Source organism: Gracilinanus agilis, chromosome 2, assembly GCF_016433145.1.
Source record: "Gracilinanus agilis isolate LMUSP501 chromosome 2, AgileGrace, whole genome shotgun sequence".
In the NCBI taxonomy this organism is placed as follows: Eukaryota; Metazoa; Chordata; class Mammalia; order Didelphimorphia; family Didelphidae; genus Gracilinanus; species Gracilinanus agilis.
In genome coordinates, this window is record NC_058131.1 from 627,066,947 (window position 1) to 627,091,311 (window position 24,365).

The 24,365-nt window shown below is 32.6% G+C and overlaps 1 protein-coding gene across 1 annotated transcript in view; it reads left to right on the forward strand.

Moving 5' to 3' along the window:
- The window catches only part of ATRNL1 (attractin like 1), a 1,097,315-nt gene that overhangs the window by 131,180 nt on the left and 941,770 nt on the right, over positions 1-24,365 (forward strand). Inside the window, exons 9-10 of the mRNA XM_044665614.1 lie at positions 3,971-4,154; positions 10,792-10,946. Of these exons, the coding sequence (XP_044521549.1) occupies positions 3,971-4,154; positions 10,792-10,946 (339 nt within the window). The remainder of the gene's footprint in view (positions 1-3,970; positions 4,155-10,791; positions 10,947-24,365) is intronic.

The window sequence follows — 24,365 nt, forward strand, 5'->3', positions numbered from 1 at the left end:
CACATTTTTTCATCATAATTTTTCATAAGATTTTAGAAATAATTTTATTTTAAAAACGAGCTGTCCTTTGTCAGCCATATTCCTCCACTTGGTAAATTAGTCAAATGTTTGCTTAATACTTTTGGATAAAGAGGTTTTCATATTATGGCAATTAATTCACATTGGTTAGACATGTAAGATTATAATTGACATTTATGCGTTTTCTATCATCAATGGCGGTACATGAAACAAATAAAAATTAAAAGTTACACTCATTGTTTTAAGATAATTCATGTGCTTTAATTTTACTATTTATTTTTTGTTATATGTAGAAACAATTTTTGATAATTGTTTTATGACATTTTAAGATTCAGATTTTCTCTCTTCCTCTTTTCCTTCCAGTCTTCAAGGTGGTAAATAGTCTGATATAGGTTATACCTTCATGTATTTCATGAATTGTGCTTTCATACATACACATTTCCATATTGCTCATGATTTGAAAGAAAACACATATCACAATATAATAAAAAAACTCATGAGGTAAATAAAATGGAAGATGGCAAGCTTTGATCTGCAGTCAGTTCCAACAGTTCTTTCTTTGGTTGTGGATAGCATTTTTCATCATGTGCCCCTTGTGGAACTTTGCTGATAATGGTTTAGTCCTTCACAGCTGATCATCATATTACATTTCTGTCTCTGTATACATTATTCTCCTGGTTCTAGTCACCTCATTTTGCATCAGTTTATAGAAGTCTTTCCAGATTTTTCTGAACTCATCCTGGTTATCATTTCTTTTGGTGCTGACTATTACAATTGCTGTAGCTGGGAAATCCTTGTCCAAAGGCCAGTGAATGGACATATCAATAGAGGAATGGAATAATATCAGTCTTGACCTTCTTGCCATAAGCTAAACAGGAAGAAAGAAGGGCATTTGGAATTCAACCATACTAATTTTACATAAGCTGATAAGTGGAAGTATAGCTTCCAGTTAGTCCTTGGAGAGGCAAAGAAAGAAGTTGGCAGGATAAGTTTAATTCTACACTTTGTGAACAGAAATGTTATTTCTTGAGATATTTGGTCATAGTGTATTATATTACTAATGATGAGTAATAATGTAAAGGGGTCATCTTGAAAATAAATGCACCTTATTTGCCAAGATTAATTGTGGATGATGATGAGGGAGAAATCCCATGGATAAATCAAGTCAGTATTCTCTGATCTTAACTTAATTGAAAAAATAGCAAAAGCTGAAGATTAGGGAGAAATATGATGTCAAAGCATAATTCATAAAGATCAAATAAGAAATTAGAGAAGGCTAAACTTTCATTTCACATATACTTTCTTTGAGAAAAAATGTTAGGTGCTAGAAATGGTGATGATCAAATAACACCATGAAATGAAATGCATTAAATTGAAAAAATGATTTGTTATTGGTTTAGGAGTTATCTCTGAATCAGTTTTCTTTGCATAGTCATACTGTTGACTTGTCAGTGGTAAGTTCAAAATTAGTAAAACATATGAAGAATAGCAAGAAAAAATTTTAACATATTTAACACAAGCTAATCCTGAAGTATTAAGTGAATTGTAAACAAATTGAGAAATGAGCAACATTATAAGTTATGGTATATTTATGTGGGCCATCCCTTCACTCAACTATAAGTTTAACAAGGGCAAAGAATGCATAATTTTTCATTTTTGGATACTCTATAACTAGCAAAGTATCTTCATCATAGTAGGCACTTAGCAGATCTTTAATTAAGTTGACATGATTAGAAATTAACCATGCTTTATGTATATCGAATGTTATTGGCTTTGAAGCAGTGCTCAATTTATTGCTTTAGAATTATCTGTATATTGCATTTTTGAATTTCACCATCTTTCTTGTTCCTGATTAGACTTTTTTCATTATTTGATCAGAACTCCAAAACACGAAGTTCTGGATCTGAATGGATATGGATATGGATAAGAAGAAGGTGTTTGGTTACATGTAATTTTCTTGTAATTTCTTAAAAGTCTCTTAAGTGCCCTACTTAAGATTATGATTATATTTTCATCATTATAACTCGTATAGAACTAAATTATTTTTGTTGAGTCAGTGATTATGCTATGACTTTCTCTGTTGGTAAATTGTGCATTGTGTTAGGAGCGTAGAGATTTTATAGTGAGATATTACACTTTTACATTTTATTTACACATATAGGGGCATAGGATCATAGATTCAGAGGTAGAAGGGCATTTGGAATTCAACCATACTAATTTTACAGATGATGAGCAGAGAGTTGAAGTGACTTGTCACATAGCTAGTTTCAATGAAAGTCCTTCAATTCAAGTTTTTACAATTCCAAATTCATCACGATATCCACTGATAATGTTTAACACACTCTATTTACTCAGGAATAACTTTGCCACACTTGAAACTACTCTTAAGTTAGTACAATATATGAACCTATCAAATATAAAGATTGTGGCATAGAGGAGTGTCCTTTTATCACTTCTTCTGACTTCTGTAAGAGTACATGCCTTCTGCAAGTTTCACAAGCATACAACAATGAGGCTAGCACTACGGCTCTATGGATGGTCAATTTGGTAGGCATCCTAATACCTCTTTTCTCCCACACTTTCTTTTGAAGTCACTCGAATGCTGAGCTTGCTTGGGCAGTGCACGTGTGGCTCTCAACATTTATATGTACATCTCTGGAAAATATAACTCATTCTATATCAGTTCATATGGATCTTTCCATGCTTGTCTAAATTACTTATATTCATCTGTTCTTTGTATGATCCATTACTATTCCATTATATTAATATACCATAATTTGTTTCAAAGCTATTGCCTGTTAATGGCCATCTACTTTGTTCCTAGTTCTTTCCTACCACAAAAAAGTATTTCTAGGAATATTTTGATTTATATGGAAGCTCTATCTTTCACTTACTTGGTGTGTGTGTTTATAAGATATATGTGTGTATACACATACATATATACATACACAACCTAGTAGTGGGATATCTATATCTAAGGTACTCAGATATTTATGGACATAATATACATTTATGGACATTTTAGTCCCTTTCTTATTTTTTGACATTTTTTTAAATGTTTTATTTTTTCTAATTCTATGTGAAAAGAATTTTTAATATTTGTTTTTGAAATTTTGGGGTTTTAAATTCTCTCCATCCTTTCTTTATGAGATAGCAAATGAATCGATGTAGGTAATACACGTGCAGTCACATAAATCACATTTCCATATTAGTCATAATATGAAAGAAAACAGTGCAAAAAATTAAAGAAATAAAATAGTGTGGTTCAATCTGCATTTAGACTATAAATTCTTTATCTGGTCGTGGAAAGCAGTTTATATCATAAAACCCTCAGAATTGTCTGGGATCATTTTATTTGCTCTGAATAGTTAAATCATTCACATTTGATTGTCATATAATATTGCTTTACAATGTTGTGCTTATTTCATTTTGAATCAGTTCATGTAAGTCCGGGATTTTCTAAAAGCATCCTTCTTGTCATTTCTTATAGCACAATAGCAATCTTTCACAATCCTTTGCCACTTAATATAATTCTGAGTTGCTTTCCAGAATGGTTCGACCACTTTACAACTTTACTATAAGTGTTTTAGTGTTCTTGTTTTCCTGTAGCCCCATCCAACATAGGCTATTTACATCTTTGGTCATCTGTGGCAATTTTCTAGCTATGAAATGAAACATCAGAATTATTTTGATTTGCATTCTATTTAAGATTTAAAAATGGATAATTTATTTAAGTACTTATCCACTATAATTAAAGTTCCTTATTTTTCTCCCTTATAAGTAGCTAGTGTTACTTTTCAGTTTAATATCTATTCTATAGTTAGCACTGGAGAAAATGCAAAATGAATTAACAACTTGAAGGCATTTTCAGTGATTATATTTATAACATAGTTATATTTTTAACAGTTAGAAATGTAATATTTTCTTTACATTTATTTTCTTTCCCTTCTAGTATCCAATACCTGGCTTGTTCCAGAAACAAAAGGAGCAATTGTCCAAGGTGGATATGGCCACACAAGTGTGTATGATGAAATGACAAAGTCTATTTATGTACATGGAGGTTATAAAGCCTTACCAGGCAACAAATATGGACTAGTAGATGACCTTTATAAATATGAAGTTAATACCAAGATATGGTAAGTAAATGTCTTTTTGGTAAAAAGAAAAAAGAAGGAAGAGAAGGGAATGGGAAAATGTGATATTAGTACTGATTTATATTTAAGTGTAATAGTGGAATAAATGAGATATTCTGTGTTATTGCACCATGTTTTAAGGTAATTATATATCATTGCAAATAAAAGAGAAAATAGTATTTTATACTTTTATCAGTCTTTGAATCAGTTACTAGCAATTTATAAAAATCTCCTTATGGGAAAAGATTTTTCAAAAAGAAGGGAAATGGGGGCAGCTGGGTAGCTCAGTGGAGTGAGAGTCAGGCCTAGAGACAGGAGGTCCTAGGTTCAAAGCCGGCCTCAGCCACTTCCCAGCTGTGTGACCCTGGGCAAGTCACTTGACCCCCATTGCCCACCCTTACCACTCTTTCACCTATGAGACAATACACCGAAGTACAAGGGTTTAAAAAAAAAGAAGGGAAATGGCAATGTAAAAATTAAAGTAAATCTCTATAGAAAAATTTAACTTATGGCTCTTTGATTCTAGTACTAAGCTGCTTAATTCAATAATTAATTAAAGTTGAAGTGGGAATATAATAATAGGCTCTTCGAGCTGATGTTAGTCCTCACCGTGTTAACAAGTTGGCTCTGCATGGGGTGCAGCTGTCCCAAAAGGCAGGCAACTTACTGGTTTGGTCTGTGACCAAGAAGACTCCTACCTATTTGAAAAGTCTTAACCAATGATTTGAATGCCTTTATAATCAGGATCCTGTCATTCTAAGCGGCTCAAACTTTCTTTTTTTTTTTTTTTATGCTATCACCAATGCCCTTTCATTTCTGCTTATGGAAAACTAATTGCATTCTGGAAATAGTGAATGAACGTATATACTTCCTTCTCAATGAATATTCCTGTGACCCCTTCTACTTTAGTATATACACTGATATTCCATGGCAAAGACTATGACCTGTAACTTGATGATGCTCCATTTAAAGTTTATATATAGGCAGCATTAGAACTTCAGACATTTGTAAATTTAAAAACACTCTTAGGAAGATGAACATCTGCCCTCGAGGCATTTACCATATGTGTGGCCCCTACGTAGCACAGTGCCACAGAACTAGATTATAATATTCTTGAAAAAGATTCATTTAAATAAATAAGAAACATAGATAATATTAATTTAAAAACTAAGTCAGTATATATAGCCACAAGGAAATAGCTATACAGTAGTGGCTCCTATTTCTATCTGCTTTTGACCCAACTGATCTTCCCTATTTAAAGACCAGGGCAGAGAGCCAGGCAACTTTCCCCCCCAAGTTTAATAATTCTTGTCCCTTTAACCTCTTCATTCTTATTTTCTAATTGCAGTTTTATTCATGATTCTAAGCACCCCATTTTTCTAGATTATGGATAAAAATGTAAGAGCAGTGGAAAGCATACACATATCAAGATAATGTCTAATCCAGAAATAGGTAGTACAGTGGTTAGGGAGCCCTGGATTTGTAGTTAGCAAGACAAGAATTCAAATGTGGCCTCAGACACCAGTGGGACCCTGGGCAAATTATTTAACCTCTGTTTGTCTTAGTTTCCTCAAAAATTTCTGTGAAATGGGCACAATAACAGCACCTGTCTTGCCAAAGTTGTTGTGAAGATCAAAGGAGATATTTTTAAAGCTCTTAGCACAGTGTCTGACACACAGTAGGGGCTATATAAAATGCTTCTTCCCTTCCTCTTGGTATCGCTGACATCTATTGCTCAGTTGTAGAAGATAATTAAAGCAATCTGTTAGGATTTGTTATCTACCGAATTGCTGTAATTGTTACTTCAGCTTCCTTCATGTTGTGGGCAAATTCCTGATTAGATTTTTCTACTTTCTATGGTTTTAGACATCGAATTTTAGTTTTGCAGTTCCCAGAGGTAGTGCTTCTTCTCCCTTTTAAAACAGATAGTCATTACATATTCTACCTTCTTTAGACATCTTATCCCTCTGTGAGTTCTTGTGAATAGATGAGAGATAATCTTGTGAAATTGAATTTTTTTCCTTTATGTAGAGTGACAATTATTTATATACATCTTAGTAAATTACATGAACTCTTTTTCTAATTTGCCTTTTTTAACCAGTTTATTTTATATAATTATAACTTCAAATCACATAATTCAAATATATGCTGCCACTTCAGAAGATACTTTGTTCAAACTCATCACTTCCAAATCATATGTGGCCTTTTCCTTTTTCAGTTCACTACACGTCCCAACGCTGACCCTTTACAAAGTTATACATAGAGAGATAAAATAGTATATCTTTCATTTCGGTTTTTATTATCAATAGATTAAAAAGCAATATTATCCATCATCATTTCCTTGGTTGTGGTATATTTATGGAATGGCAATTGTTCCGCAGTCGATTGGCTTTAAGAGTCACCTGGAGATTTGGAGAGGTTTACTGATTTGCCCAGGGACACATCACTGGTACTTACCAGAGCCTGAACCTGAACACTGGGAGTCCCGGCTCTAAATGGGAAGCTCCGTAGATTTAAAATATGTTATATAAAAGTAATATTTAACATGTAGTCATAAGGATGTCAAGATTGAATAATGATTTGTAACTTGTTCCTTGATCTCTAAGGAAATGTGTTAGGCACATAGGTTGTAACTTTATTTCACATTTTGAATCAGCCTTAAATGACCAATTAAGGCCAGAGTATAAATTATCTTTATTTTCACAACTATATTCTCAATTACAATGTGCTTAAAATGTTGCTGCATTGTGGGTCTAACATACAAATTGACCTTTTTGAAAAAACTTAGCTCTTTCAATATCAAGATCTCTCTTAAAGAATTTACTTCTTTGATATAATATTTGCTCTAGGCATTACTTGCCTCTGGGAACAGATTATTGGGAATATTAAGAAATACAGCTAGTTTTGAATGAGTATGAATAATGAATCTCATAAAGTGGCCACATTATTTGAATTTACACTGTATATTTCCACTGGACTGAAACCAGTTTCTTTACTTTACATAATTATAATTTCAAATCATATAATTCCAATATATGCTGCCACTTCAGAAGATACTTTGTTCAAACTCATCAGGACCTAGCTGTATGTAATTTGGATTTACCCAAGAGTCTATTTTAAATATCACTAACAAGACAATTGGCTGATATTGTCTTTCATTCATTCATTCATTCATTCATTCATTCGTTTGTTTATTTATTTATTTATTTATTAACAAAAGAATTTTATATTTTAATGGGAAAAACAATATATGCACAGATAAACACAAAATATGATATTATATTGTTTTAAAAATGTGCAACCCCTAGAATTATAATCCAGAAGTCCATAAAAGCTAGCCCTCTTCATGAGTGCTTATTTTTAAAAATTAGTTATTTTCTAGATTACGTTAATATAATTTTTAATAATTATTTTCGCACATTTCACAATCTGTGTTCTTCGGTATGATAGAAGATAATATGATGTAGATTGTACATATGTTATCAGACAATGCATATTTCCATGTTCATCATTTGTGAAAGAAAACATATTGCTTACACTAGAGAATAACTCATGGAGGGAATAAAGTGAAGAATGGTATGTTTCAACCTGCATTCAGACTCTGTTGGTTCTTTCTAGGGTGGTGGGTAGCCTTTTTCTTCATAAGTCGCTTCAAAGTGTCCTGAATCCTTGTATTGTTGATAAGAGACTAGTGGTTTATTTTAAAAATGAAATTTAAAAATAAAAAAATGCCACTCTTTGAAGAAGCTTGTAAAAATTCAGTGGAAGAGGAGCCGTGGCTCAGTGGATAGAGCACCAGATGGGAGTTGGCCCTAGATATCCCAGCTGTGTGACAAGTTACTTAACCCCCATTGCCTAGCTCTTACTACTAAGATGGAAGGTTTTAAAAAAAGTAGATATTTCTAGAAAAAAGATATTAAAATTGCCCCTAGTGATTTAGCTAACAGATAATTTGTCTTCGAGGCAAATAAATTCTGTACTCAAAATATTTAAAATTGTTATCCTTAAAATACAGTTTCTTAAGGTGAGATAGTTGTCGCTATGAAAATTTCCTAAATCTGGTGGCTTAAGTTCCTGTATGGTCAATTACAATACTATATTTTAACTTTGAAGTATTTGAACACATTTAAAAATAATTCAATTAATGTACATCTATATCATCTAGTTTAAAATGATTTATTATTTATTAATTTTGACTTTTATTTAAAATGTGTTCCAAATGCTCTCCCTCCCTCCCATCCTTTCCCTGCACACTGGGAAGACAAGAAATATAATAGCAATTATACAGGTAAAATCATGCAAAACATATTTCCATATTAGTCAAGTTGCAAAAAAAGCAAGAAGAGTTAAATGATAAAATTCTGCTTCAGTTTGCACTTAGCCTCAGCAGGTGGATATCATTTTTTCATTACAAGACCTTAGCAATAGTCTTGGATCATTATATTGATCAAAAAAGCTAATTTATTCACATTTAATCATCATGCAATATTGTAAAGTATATATAGTTAAATAAAGCTAGCATTTTATTAGTTGTTACATGCCAGGCACTGTATTATTATCACATTTGATTTTCCTGGGAGGTGGCTGCTATTATTATTTCCATTTCGCAGATGATAACTGAGGCACATAGAGTTTAATGACTTGCCCAAGGTCACAAAGCTATTAAAGTACCTGAGGCTGGATTTGAATGTATATCTTTCTGACTCCAGGCCTGGCTCTCCAACCATTGTGCCACTTAGCTGCCAAGATGAATGAAAATAAAAGAATTTGGAAAAGGCCCCAAATTTTGGGAAAAAATATGAAATAAGATATAAACAAAAAATAGTCATTTTTGTGTTATTTTGATTAATGTTGATGTAAATTCAATCATTATCTAAGTTCTGTGCCAATGACCTGGTGTGATCATTAAATAGTACTTTGAAAAGGAGTGAACACATCTAGGCAAATGTAATCATCTGTTTACATATATTAACATTTATAGTAAGTTTTAGAGAATTATCTAAAGTGATAGGTTTTATAAATACTTTTAATTCTTGGGATTCTTATTTTTGAAAATGATTTAATAGAGAAATATACAAAAATGTAAGATGTATGGAAAATTTTATCTCCTCAGTGTACACTTGTTAAGTGATAAATAAATTTTCAGATACTTTTAAGTTTATTTCCTACTAATTGTCCATGTATATAGATATGAATATCTATATAGGTCTCTAATGGGGCTTAGTTAAGCTGTTTTCAATTTAATGACCTTTATAATGTACCTTTCTAGATTTTTTTCTTTGTTTTTATTTATGTTGTACATTTTATGTACTTCACTGTTATCATCTTGGATTGGTATCATTCTCTTACTTGAATGTACTTTATCACTTTTTTTGATAAATAAATTTAAAACACTAGACATTTTATGAAAATCCAAATTATTCTATCTAATCTTTCTTATCTTGCATCAACTAGTAGTCATAACTATGGTGTAATAGCATTTTCTGATATAAAATTTTTTAATTCCCATTTTAAGTTCTTTGACAAATTTGTGATTGTTATAGCTATATATTGCTATAACAAATACTCTGGTCAATGTCTGATAGTAATAATCAAGTTACACGATCATTTTCTGAGAAGAGATTTAGAGATCATTAAATTGTGGCTGAAATTTTGTGACTAAAATATTACAACTTGAAATTCTCTGAAGCATGTGATTTTTTTAGTTTTTAATTATTATAGTTTTTTGGTCTAAATTCTTTTAAGTGGTGCTATGACATTTAGAGTAAAAGTTGTCTGTAGAAATATAAAACTTTATTATAAAACAGTCCTTTGCCTCCCTCCCTCTCCCCATCAATGAGTTATAATAGCATGATTTTTAGAACTACAAAAGATCATTGATATCATCCCATAGCATAGATCCCTTACTTAACAGATAAGGAAAGTGGATTCTTCAAGGCAGAGCTAAAAATTATTATCTGCGCTTCTTTTACATTCATTTTTTTCAGTAGCAATTTAAAAGTTATTTATGAATTCCTAATTTATAACATTGTGACTATATTGTGGTGCAGTACCTTGCACATATTAGCCACTTAAAACATTTGTTGCATTGAATTAATGTATACATTTCCATATTTTATTTCCTGGTTATTTTTAATAGGCATAGAAAATAATGTACCTATCAAAATGTACTTTGTTAAAGTATTTTTCCCAAGTAATTGATGATTTTTAAAAAGTATCATAAATAGTGAGTTGAAACATAAACGAATATATTCTATTTAACTAACATCGACAATCTTTTCATATTTAAAGCTGAAGTTATTTCTGGTGTTAATGCCCTCTTAATGTTCTTGACAGTTTTTTTATTTATGAATGTAAAAGTCAGTTTAAGACATAAGTTGTTATAAGAAGGGTTACAGTACTCTTATGTGACACATTCATTGTCTGGAACTCAAAATGCTTTATGACATGATTCACAGTTTTATAATTCACTGAAGTAAAGTGACATTACTTTGACCAGGGCCATCAATATGAATTGTAGTGGAAAGCTGAAAAAAGATTGCTAAATTTTGGGATTCAATTAAAAACTATGTAATAATTAGGCTACTGTCTAATAGACCTTTGTGTCTTTTGCAATGATTTTCAAAATTCTATTCTATAGGACCATTTTGAAAGAAAGTGGATTTGCCAGATATCTTCATTCAGCTGTCCTAATCAATGGAGCTATGCTCATTTTTGGAGGAAACACCCATAATGATACTTCCTTGAGTAATGGTGCAAAATGCTTTTCTGCTGATTTCTTGGCATATGACATAGGTATGTATACATTTGTGAGGTTTGGAAAGTAGATGATTTTAATAATGTTTCCTAAAAAAATCAGAAATCTCTAATAGAATATTGCATATACTTGTACAAACATATTTTCATTGTCTATTGTGAGTGCTACCCATATACATCATGGCAGGCAAGATATTATATTCTTTCTGCTGGTGAGAAGTATGGGAGAATACTATGGGAAATTTGAAAAACAAACAGGTTTAACTTATATTAGCTATAAATTATTTGATAGAAAACCCTAAAAAAGAATATGTGAATATATGTTATCCCTGAAGTTTACATTAATAGAATGACATCTAACTGTAGTTTGTACTTACTTTCTCAAAAAATCTGTGACTTAGAACTATGATGAAATAAAGGAAAGAAATGTAGAGAAGACCCATATAAGGAAAGTTGATCTTTTTAATTAAAATGAAGTTCTGTACTGAAGGATTTGGGAGGAATAAAAAATCTGCAGTAAAGAATTATGAAAGAGAAGTTTTGGATTAAATATTTTTCTCACTTAATTTTTCCTGTTGTATCTATGTTCTTATTAATTTCTTATTTGAAAAAATGAATATATTAGTCAAATACTAAAATCTTAACTTAGATTTCAGTGTTAAAAGCATTGCTTTCTGTGATGTGGGTAGAATAATTTGTGAGCTAAAATGTATTTAATCAGTACTTAAGGGAATTCTTAAATTGTTTAATGGAAGAAATTAAATACCTGATTTCTAATTCTAAAAGAATATTGTTTTGGGTATGAAAAATGACATATTTGATAATTAGGGTTGCTTTTCAGCACCACAAGGCACATGATCCGACTTAAGAAATTACCCAAATTGGAAGCATTATGATTTACTCATTTAAAAATAAAGCCAATAGTTTTAATCTTTAAAGTATGTAGTAATATAAAAAAGAGATTCATAATGGGAAAGGTTAAGTTTCATTTGAAAATCTAAGCTATAGGTATCAGATAATACAAAATTAATTATAAATTTCATTTTATAACATTGTGACATTTTTGTGACAATAGTCAATAAACTTTTCAGATTGGAAACTCTTGTGCCTGAAATATGGTGCCACATATGATTCATAGAGCTTTCACATTCTATGCTAATGGAGAAGATTGAGTTCTTTTGTTGCTATATTCTAGTCATTTAAAATGTTGATTCATATTAATTTCAGAGTTCAAATTTTTTGTGCTCCAAAGTCAAAGATTTGAAAAACAGAATTTTATTGATGAAAACTTAAAATAGAAGCATAAGAAGATTCATTGAGCTGTTTTTATTCAGTCAAGAAACTGACAAAGAATCCCTGAATCTGAAGAAAGGAAAGGGAGTCACATGTGCCTTATTTCTTAGGAATCTGAATGATTGCAAGATTTGAGGACATTACACATCAGATTACTTTAAAATAGAAATGATAATAATTTAGAACATATAATTCAGGTAGTAAGAAGGATAATAACATTTCTCATTAAGTTTTTTTTAAAATTAAATAATTTGTTTGAGAAAGTAACATTCATGTTGACTACCCAGAAGCATCTTAAGTTTTATTTTGCAGATTTCTTATACTTGACCGTGCTTTCAAAAATAAAACAAAACTACTGAAACCTGTGTGGTAGAAATGGAATAAAATGCTGGACCTGAGTTCAAATCTTAAGTCTGCCATTTACTATAGGTTTACATGGGCAAGTCACTTAATCATTCTGAGCCTCTTTTGTGACATGGTCAGATGGACAAGATGACTTCTGAGGCCCTTTCAGCTCTAGATCTGTGATCCGATGGTTCATCGTCTTTTCTGGTCCTCATTTTCTTCTGCAGTAAAGGAGAGAGGCTCAACTAAGTCACCTGTGAAAGTTCTGCCGAACTGGTATTTCTAAAGCAAGTTCTGTTCCTGTCACCCCAAACTAAAAGCAAACAAACAAAAACCACATCAGAAGCTCCCTGTCAAAAACACATTCTCCCGCTTAGCATATAAGATCTTCGCAGACTGACGAGAGCCCTCATCGCCTGGTTTTATCTAGGCTCTTCTCCTTCATGGTCCCTGCAGTCTAGCCACGTTCACCTCATTTTTGTGCCTGCTGTTACACGGCATGCGGTCTTTGATCTCCCTGTTACCCTTAGCATCTCCAGGGCACTTTCTTCTCCCCCTCACACGGGAGCATCCCAGGCTTTCTTCATTTCTGAGCACTTTTGCCATGAAGTCTTGTTTTATACTCCCTGCAGCTTCTTCTTGCCCCAAATTGCCTAATTTACTTTGTATGCATTTTGCATATGTTTATGTTTAATATATACTTATGTAGTTCATATTATCTCTAGACTGTCCGTTTGTCTTTCCCCTTCTGAACATGCAAGCACATTTTAAAAACCCTTACTTCATTAGTAACAACTCTAAGACAGAGGAAAATTGAGTTAAGTAGCTCAAGCAGGCCACCCAGCTAGGAAGTGTCGAAGGCCGGATTAGAACCGAGGTCCTCCCAGCTCCAAGCCTTGCATTCTGTCCACTGCACCACCTCCCTTTAACTTGGCCATTCCTCTACTCCTTCCCCCACTGTGTGAGAAAGCTCTTTCACTCTGCCTCCTCCTGGATTTCTGTCTCATTCCATCGCATTCCCGAGGTTTTCAGAATAGCCTGGCGGTAATGCCGTTCCCCAGGGCCATAGATGATATGTTCCTATACAGGAAGTAACCGCTTGACCCTTTGGTTTGCTTATGATTAGCCTTTCTAGGTTTCTTATACATCAAATTTTCTGCTGAGTTCTGGATTTTTTCACCAGGAATAGTTGAAACTCTTTGGTTCATTAAATGTACTTTTTTTCCTTTTATAAATATGCTCATCTTTGCTGGATATGTTATTCTTGGTTGTAAGCCCAGTTCTTTTGCTCCTTGAAATGCTGTGATCCATATCTTGTGTTCTTTCAATGTCATGGCTGCTAAGTCTTGTGTTATTCTGAATGTAACTTCATGGTATTTGAATTATTTTTTTTTCTTATTGCTTATGGTAATTTCTCCTTAACCTGGGGGCTATGGAACTCAGCAGCAATGATGTTCCCATTCATTTTCATCTTTTGGTCTCTTTTAGTGATCAGTGGATTCTTTTAATTTCTATTGTATCCTTTGTTTTGAGAATTTCTGTGTAGTTTTCCTTGATGATTTATTGGAATATGGGGCCTAAAGTGTTTTTTTTTTAAATGATAACTTTCCTGAAGTCCAAATATTCTTATATTGTCTCTCTTTAATCTATTTTCTAGTTCAATTGTTTTTGTGATAACATGTTTCATATTCTCATTCTTTTGATTTTGCCTTGTTATTTCTTATTTTTTTAGGGAACTGTTAGCGTCTTTTTGTCTAAGTGTCCTCCTTAATACATTATTTTCTTTTGTAAGTATCTGGATATCTTTTTTCCATTTGGATAATCTTTCTTTCATAATTTTCTTGATTTTTTTTTGCATTGCTTTTTTTTCTAATTTACTCACCACGTCTTTCATTTGGGTTTTTGAGGTCTTTTTAAATCTCTCAAAAAAAAATAACATTTTTGAGTTTGTGGCCATTTATTGTATTTCTTTGCTATTTTTTTGGTAGGTGTTTTTACTTTATTGACCTCTGTATTTGAGCTGAGATTTTCTCTGCACCTATAATAACAATCAGTAGTGCAGTTCTTTCTCCTTTGCTTCCTTTTATTCATTTATTTATTTTTAATTTTAGCAGCCAGCTAAAAAGACTTAATTATTGGCTTTTTTCTGGAATCCACAGTTTCTATTGTATGCTACCTCAGGTTTCAGGACTTTTTCATGTGTGTTTGTTTTTTTCCTGGGTCCTATTTAGTTATTGCAGTTTTTAGAGTCCAGAGTAGGATGTACTTCTGGTCTTCTGCTGAAGGCCCATTTAGTGACTGACCTCAGGCGCTCTAACCAGAACCTGAAGGCAGTTCTGATACTGCAACTGCAAGTAGCCAGTTTGCTTCCTGCAGCAACAACTAGGGACTCCACTTTCTAGAAGTGACCACAGCTGATCATGTGTCAGCCCCCCAGCAAACACACTCACTGCGATACGCTTGCTCACTCCTCTCCACCACTGCTGCCCCAGAAGAGCAAATGTCCAGTCCACTTTTTAGGGCCTCCAAAGGGTCTTTTTTGTTAGGAATGGGGCTCAAGGACCTGCCCTTTGGGCTTCTGTCTGCTGACTCTAGGTGTCTACTCCTTCAGGCCCCAGCCATGGGCCAGCTGGTGTCTCCTGAGCAGAGGCACAGCAAATACAGCCACTCCCCAGTCCCTGAGCTGGTGGATTCAGAGTCCAGTGTTTCCTAGGGAATGTAGGCTGACCCAGGCTAGGCAAACTTGGGGAAGGTTGCTAGTTGTGCCCTCCAGGACTGCAGTGTAGATTCCCTCTATTTGCTCTGTTCCTCAATGGGGCTAAGACCAGGAAAATTTGAAACCCTTTTCCTAGTTGTCCTTTGCAGTTCAGCTTCATTCTGGACTCATCTCCGGTGTTGATTCTATGGAGAGAATTGGGCCAGGACAGAATCTTAAGGGACCTTTGTGTTTTGAGGATGTGAGCTGGACGAGACCCAGCAAAGGAAACAGGAGTGAGAGAACCAGGTTTAGGTCTCTAGCTCTAAATTTAAGAACTTACTAAAAGAGACATTTAATACATGCTGTAAACTTAGAATATACTTGTTAACTGAGGAAAATGGGTAAGAAGATATGGAATTCACGACTAAATTTGCCTATATATTAATAACTGCCTCATCTAAAAGGCTTTTTTATTGGCATGTACAAATATAAGAATGATGATTAGTAATAATCATTGTATGCCTTTGTATACCAACAACTGTGGCTGCTTAAGTAATGAATGGAAAACTGTGAAGGAGAATTAGGAATCAATTTAAGTAAAATGGTCAATAACCAGATAAGAAAAAGGAGGATGGAATTATTATAAAGATGCCTTACTGATTATAGAGAGGGAAAGGAAATTTAATATGTTTTAAAATATTTTAAATTATAATAAATAGTACTATTTTTGGCTTATAACCTCTTCTCTAGCAAAGGCCATCATCATTATAGTAGCTATCCCTAAAATGTAATGTAGGATTGTGTGTTATATAAATGGTAATGGAGATCTATGAGCTTCTAGACTTTGAAATTGTTAAATTGGTAAGCAACAATGATGTTCTCCAAAGGATTTTTATATAACAGGTATACCAGGACTTACTGTTTTACTTTCAGACCACTTTTTTCCCCTTAATGGTGTTTTCAGTGGTCTCTTTATTCCTTTAACTTTTCTCCCTCTCTTGTTGTCTATTTCTTATTCCATTTCTCCCAGCATGAAGTTGTGTTTTATTGTTTTTGTTATGTCATTTAGGAACACTTACATAATAAATAAAATTAGATTATGGTATAGAGTAAAAATAAATTTTAGCTTTACTACTTATGGGAAAGAAGTGAAAACTTAAAGGAAGTTGGGAAAATATTATCTATTACTAGATGCACATTGTTTTGTGATACAGGGGATAATAAAATAGAAGGAAAAAAACCTCAAAAATATGTAAACCTTATGAGCTAACCTAACTATAGATATAAAATTCTGGGAATTTAAATGCTTTGAGTATTTATTTTAATACAGAATTTTCACATGCACTTAACTTCAATAACTTTTTATGGATTTTCAATGGAAGTTGACATGAGATTGCTATAGAGCTATAGGATTTTCGAGTGGTCCAATCTTTAATAAACTATTGCTTTAATTTGGTATTACATTTTTAAAAGTATAATTTAATTACATTTTTACACATTGATACATTTTTATACAATCATTTTCTGACATCTTGTGATCCATGCTTTCTTCCTCTCTTCTTCCTTCTCTTTCCCCTTCATGAGATGGGAGATAATATGATATAAGTTATACATGTATTACCATGAAATACTTATTTCCATATGCATCATGTTGTGATGGCATTATATTTCTATATGATAAAAACTGATTTTTGAGTCATAGCTTCAAGATTTATTAGTGCTGTGATTATGTCAAAATTATTTAATCTCTCATTTCAATTGTAAACTGGAGATAATTCCACTCATTAGATATTTATTTTGCATATCCTCTTTGTATAACACTATTCTTTTCCCCAGGATTTACTGTGTATATTTTGAATTTAATTGCTTATGTTCATGTGCTTCCTACTATATGATGCAAAGTTTTGAGGGAAGCAAAGTTATTTATGAACATTTTATGCAAGATCTGAAGCAAGTGTTATGTCAGAACTAAGGAAGAAAAAATGATTACTGACAGAAGATCAAAGTAGACTTCATGGAGGAGGTGGCATTTGAGTTGGGATTTTTAAAGAATGATAAATAATAGATGATCAATAGGCAAAGAAGATGAAGAAGAACATTTCAGGCATAGAAAACAGCGTGAGCAAAGGTGATAGAGGAAAGAAAGCATAGATTGTATTTGGGAGGCAGAAAATAGTACAGCTTGGCTAGATATATGAGTGTTGTTTTGGGGGCAGGGCAGACTGACCTATAATTTCATTTATATGTAGAACTTAGTTTACAGAAGAAGTTTTTAAGCAGTAGTATACAAGATACCAAAGGTGTCTATAAATGAATTTCAAGGAGTTTATTCAAAAATGACATTTTTGTTTCAATAGAATTGTTTTACTTTGTAATAATGCATATTTCATATGTGGAGAAACATTATTTTGAGAAGTCCATAGACTACCAGGAAGGGTTTCTGGCTTAAAAAAAAGACTAGGTTGGACTAGAAAGTTCCTTTACCAGTGCAAATTGCTAACTCATAGTCTTATAGAGTTGGCTGGAGTATGGAGAGATCAGCTAATTTGCCCATAGCATTTCGGAGGTAGGACTTGAACCTAGGTATTTGAAGCCACACTTCTCAGAGTATCAGTTAAGTCTGGAAGATAAGGATGTGGCCAGATTCTAGAGGGGTTGGAATTGCAGGCACTGCAGATTGAACATATCATCATGGTAAACATCTGAGCAGAAAAGTAACGTGATAAGATCAATATATGTTTTAGAGTCATGCCATGCCAATGAAGAATAGTGTGGAGGTTTGGAGTGGAGGGGAAAAACCTCTTAGAAGACTATTGCAGCAGTATAGTAAGGGGATAATGAGGCTTCTGGCAGCGAGGAAAGAGGAAAATGCCAGAAAAATTGGACAATGTAATTTATTAGATTTAAGATATAAGGGAAAGGAAAGAGAATATTATCAAGGTTTAGCACAGGGGAGGTTGAGGAAACAGCATTGCCACTGTGGATATACTGAACTTAAGCTACTAGTTTGGTACCTAAAAGTTAAAGAGCCACTGGGCTGCCTAGGAGAAGAAGGGGTGAACTGGCTTAGGTGGAAATTAGACAGGTCAAAGGTGTCATGGTAGTCAGCAATTTGGTTAGTCTCTCATTTTTAGGATTTTTATTTTGGTGTTTTTTTATTTAGTTGGTTTTATGCTTTGGCCATTTTTGTATGAAATGGCTGGGTTCTTATTTTATAAACTTTTAGGCTATATGCTACTAAGACTATCTTTAATTTGCCACCTTTTTAGGGACTGGCTAGTTCCTTATCCCGCTCCCTGTTTTTTTTTCCTTGTAGTCATATGCTTGGGAGAGAGGATAGCTGAATGTGAAGCTTGTTCTCTGCTTTTATTCCTGGCTTCTGCTTCGGTATCCTGCTAGGTCTTTTTGAGACAGCATTAACCCTACTCTTTTTCCTTTCATTGTGAAATCACCAACTGGGAATTGGTTTTGTCCTATATTTCTGCTTTGATAAGCCATTATTCAGAGATATGGTTTTCTTCAGATCTCCTTGAGGACCTTGGGTTTTCTCTATCACATTTCTGTCTACAGACAGGTGGTACAGTGTACAGATCACTGGGCCTAGAGTCGAGAAGACCTGAGTTCAAATGCAGCCTTAGATACTTAATAACTGTGTTATCTTGAGCAAATCAGTTATATTTTGCAGATAATATGAAGGCTTACTTAGAGTTCCTTAGAGAATCAGCCAAAGTTAATTGAAGTGATAGTATCAGCAAAGTAGCAGGATATAAAATAAACTCATATGTATTATCACCTTTTTTAGGTATCATTCCCTTCACCCCCAAAAAGAAAAAAAATCTCATCAGGAAGAGATAGAAAAATACCAGTCAAAATAAATACAGAGTGTATAAAATATTTTGGAGTCTACTTTCCAAGATGCCAGTAATAATAGAAGAACTTTAAAAAGGAAAGTATAAACTGGGAGGATGATGGAATAGGTCAGAAGATCAACTTATTCTCCAAATTCCCCACCAATATTTAAAAATAGTACCTCTGAGTGAACTCTAAAACAGCAAATATGGTGACGAGTCAGAGAGAAATGTGAGACAACTTGAGAAGCTGGGAGAAACCATCAGCATGAACCAGTTTACTGAGAGAAGTCTGTGGAGCTGACAATGCTTACTACCTATTGTATCAAACTGTAGCTACAGAAGAGAGAATCAAATACCTAAGTGAGTGAACACTGACTGAATAGGTTTAGGATATAGGGGTAGGAAGACACTTAAAGCCTCTGTAGAAACCAAAGTGGGTAGGAGTGTTGGAAGTCGATAGCATTGCTGGGAAACCTGCAGTATAGAAATGAAAAGAACCAAGAGATCAAAGACCCCGAGAGAGTTTAGGAAATAACACCAAGATAAAGCTTGAGACATTATCTCTCCCACACAGAGAGAAGAACCTCAGAGTTGTATAAAATTGACAATTAAGAAATAGGGTGCTAAAATTAAAAAAATATGTAAGCAAAAGAGCAAAAAACACCTAACCACAAATAGCTTCTTTGAACTTAAAGAACAGTGTTCAAAATCAGAAGATAGTAAAATTAAAGCATCCACTTATAATAATACTCGAAAGTAAAACATAAAATGGGACACAAATTATTGGAAGAACTTAAAAAAGACTTTAAAAACCAAATTAGAAAGGTTGAGGAAAAATAGAAAAAATAAAAACAATGCTAGAAAGTATAGAAAATTATGAAAGACAAATCATCCAATTGAAAAAAGAAATCTAAAAATTCATGAAGGAAAATTCATTAAAAATTAGAATTGGACAAATGGAAGCTAATAACTTCTTATGACAACAAGAAATAATAAAAATAAATTTAAAAAATGAAATGAAGGAATATAGGAAAAATCTTGTTACAAAGGCAGCTGACTTGGGAAATAAGATGAGAAGAGACAATATGAGAATTCTAGGACTACATGAAAGGATGAGGGATCAAAAAAAAAGATTTTAAACTCCATTCTTTAAGACATTATTAAAGAAAATTGCTCTGAAGTTTTAGAACTACAAGATAAAGTAGAACTTGGAAGATTTCCTCAGACACCACCTATAAGAGATACCAACATGAAAACTCACAGGAACATTATAGCTAAGTTGTGTAACATTCAGGTTAAGAAGAAAAATGCCACAAACAACTATCAAAGAAAAGTTTAAATACTGTGGAGATGAAACATGGATACACAAAATTTAGCAGCTTCTACATTAGAACAACAATGAACATGGAATACAACATTTCAAAGAACAAAGGTGGCTAGGTTTACAACCAAAAATAACCTAGCTAGCAGAGATGAGTATCATCGTACAAGAAAAGAAATAAAAAATTTCAGTTATTTTTGAAGAAAAGACCACAACTGAATGGAAAGTTCAGTATATAAGAATGAGAAGACACTTAAGATGGTAACATGAAAGACCAATTATAAATGATTTAATAAGTTGAAAATGTTTACTTCCCATATGGAAAAATGGTATTTTTAAACCTTTAAAATGATATAATTAATTGAGTGGATTGAAGGAGCACTTAGATGTTTTGATGTCAAATTGTATAAAATGGAATGAGTCAAAAATAAAATAAAATTAGATGAGGAGGAGGGATAAATTATAATAATCATCTATGAAAGAGATGTGAATTAAAGAAATGTTATAGTGAATGGAAGGGGAGGGGATTGTAATTCTAGTACATTGTTCTCTTTGGATCTGAATAAAATAAGAAATAATTCATGCATATAAAAGAGTAATATTTCTTTTAATACAAGGAAATAAAAGGATGAGGGATAAAGATTAAAAGAGGGCATATTAGAAGGGTATATAGATTAAGAAAAAGGAGGGTAAGGGGAGAAGATAAAGGAAGGAATTATAGAGGTCATTTATATGAACAGATAAGAGAATGAGAGGGTAAATAAGAGAATTAAAGAGTAAATAGATTAAAATAAAAATGGATACATGACCTATATTAAGGGAGATATTAACATGTTAGAAGAACAGGGAATATCTTACCTATCAGATTTATGGGTAGGAGAAGAATTTTTGAATGAATGGGAAATAGAGAGATAGATACATTGGGAAGTATAAAATGGATATTTTTGAATACATTAAGTTAAAAAGGTTTTGTATAAATTAAGCTAATATAGCCAAGATTAGAAGGAAACCTCTAAATTGGGGAGAAAATTTGTGGACAGTCTTTTTCAGGCAGAGGTCCAATATCTAAAATACAAAGAGAACTTTGTAAAATATATGAGTGTGATCTATTCCCCAATTGATTGATATATGCCCATAAGATATGAGCAGACAGATTTTGGATGAAGAAATCAAAGTTATGTATAACTACATGAAAATTATTATAAAGCATTATTGATTAGAGAAGTGCAAATTAAAAAACTCCAAGATATGATTTCACATCTATCAAATTGACTAATATGTTAAGGGGCAAAATGACAAATATTTGTAGGGGATGTTGAAAATAGAGACACCCACACTTTGTTGGTGGAACTGTGAACTCATCTGACCATTTTGGAGATCAATCTGGAATTATACTAAAAATGTTATAAAACTTTGTGTGTTTTGATCCAGTAATATCATTATTTCTAGGATTGTTTCCTAAAGTTATTAAGAAAAAAGGAAAACTATATGTTCTAAAATATTTATTGCACCTCTTTTTGTGGTATCAAAGAACTGGAAGCTGAAAGAAGGTCTATTAATTGGGGAATGACTGAACAAATTGTGGTATGTGATTATAAGAAATGATGAACACAGTTATCACAAAAAACCTGACTAGACTTGTAAGAAGTGATGTAAAGTGAAGTGAATAGAGCCAGAAGAATGTTGTACACAGTAAGGACAATAATGTATGATGATCAACTGTGAGTGACTTAATTATTATCAAAAAGACAAGAATTCCAGACATCTCCAATGGACTCATGATAAAAAAGGATTATCACTCACTAGAGAAAGAACTAATGGAGACTTATTACTGATTGAAACATGCTGCTCTTCACTTTATTTCATCTATGCATTTTTGTCTAGTATAAGCAATATATTTCTTGTTTTACACCCTGACAAACAGGATGAAATATATATGATAATATATTTATAGCCTTCTTCAGGAAGGGGGAAAAGTAGGAGGGTGGGGAAAAAGAATGAGACATAGATTTTTGAACATAGCTAATTATTTCAACAAGCATGTTATAATTTATTACATATTTAAAAGTAATATGTATTATATTGTGTTACATGTTATATAAAAATAAAATAAATATCTGTGCGTCAAAAAAAGTAAAGCTAACTTCAAATAGGTGATGAGACATTAAATACTCATTGTTAGAGTGAGCCAGTATGATAAAATGTCAATAATACCTAAACTAATTAATTTAATCAGTCCCAAATCAATTAAATCAACAAAGTATTGTTTAGAGAGTTGGAAAAAAGAATAACAAAATTCTACAGGAGGAAAAAAATGTTAAGCTTCTCCAAGCAAATAATTAAATTTTTGTGAAAATAAGGAGTCTAACAGAATCAGTTCTCTACTGTATTACAAAACAGTAATTATCAAAAGTATTTTTAAGGACTAATTTTTTTTTCAAAAATGTTCTTCAAGGAAACAGATTAGGTACACAACATACAGAAGCAAATAAACATAGTAACATATATTTAGTAGGAAGAGAATATAACTTCTGGTTTAAAGATTGTTAGTCTGACAAAAACTAGGTTTATCCCATGATCTCTTATGATATTTGGTGATAAACTCCACATGAACATGTCCTAGATGTTAAATATATTATAACAATATAGGAGAAAACTTTTTTTAAAAATCCATGCAAGTTAAAATTAGAAGAAATATAATGAACTGTGGGAAAATATCTTTTACAAGATTTTCTCAGGTAAGTTTGCAAGATTTATAAGGAGCCGAGTCAAATATGTAAAAATAATAGCCATTCCCCAATTGATAAATGGTTGAAGGATATGAATAGTAAGGTCACTAACCTCTGCATACCCCTTGATTTATTGATGCTACCAATAGGCCTGAGCCCTGATGATGTCTGAAACAAAGACCAATACATAAAATAAAAGTCCAACTCCAAACATTCTAATAGTTGTTGACTCATGCTTTTTTAAAAAAGAAATCTCTGTAACAACTCTCCTAGTGCAATACCAACCCCTTCCTTAATATAGGCCAGCGGTTCCCAAACTCTTTTGGCTTACTGCCCCCTTTCCAGAAAAAAATATTACTTAGCCCCCTGGAAATTAATTTTTTTAAATTTTAATAGCAATTAATAGGAAAGATAAATGCACCTGTGGCCATCACTGCCAACCCTGGATCACTGCAGCACCCACCAGGGGGCGGTGGCGCTCACTTTGGGAATCACTGATATAGGCTATCACTCTTTCTCACCTACTCTTGTTTTTGTTACTCTTAAAGGCTTAAAGGTGGAGTTTTGTTTTGATGCCAAAATTTAATTTCAAGAGAACAGTTTTTAGTAGATTGCTAGGTGTAGAAGACATACCTCAAGTAGCTTTGGAAACAGTAGACCACTGATTCAAGAACTGTCACAGTGAAAAAATGTGGAGCCCATGGGGAATAGAAATATAGGCGGAGGGGACACCTATTATCAAATATTTTTTCAAGATAGGGAAAATCATGCATGTTTGCAGATATTCCTTAATTAATTCTTCATTTTTTCATTAAGTGAAAAAGAATGCTTTATTAGACACTGAGAGAGCTAAGACATATTTGCCTTAATAGAATTTTTACTATAGGCAATGGAGAAATAAACTGTGCTGAAGAAGAGACTGAAAATACGTCACTTAGGTAATTATGGGGGAAATGGGTAGGGTCTGGATAGAATACTTACAAACAAATAAGACCTTGTTCCTTTTAGTTATAAACCTTTTACATTTTCATTTTAGTTGTTTTTTATATTATTAGTGTAGGGATAACAGAAAATAGATGCCTCTGTGCTTTAATATTCATCATTTTCACAAACAACACGAATGAAAAAAATGTTATGTTTCTGTTTTTTGCCTCAAAGGAAGTATTATAACTCACATAACACTAAAAGTTTGAATATCGTTAAAGAAAAGTAAAATTGCAA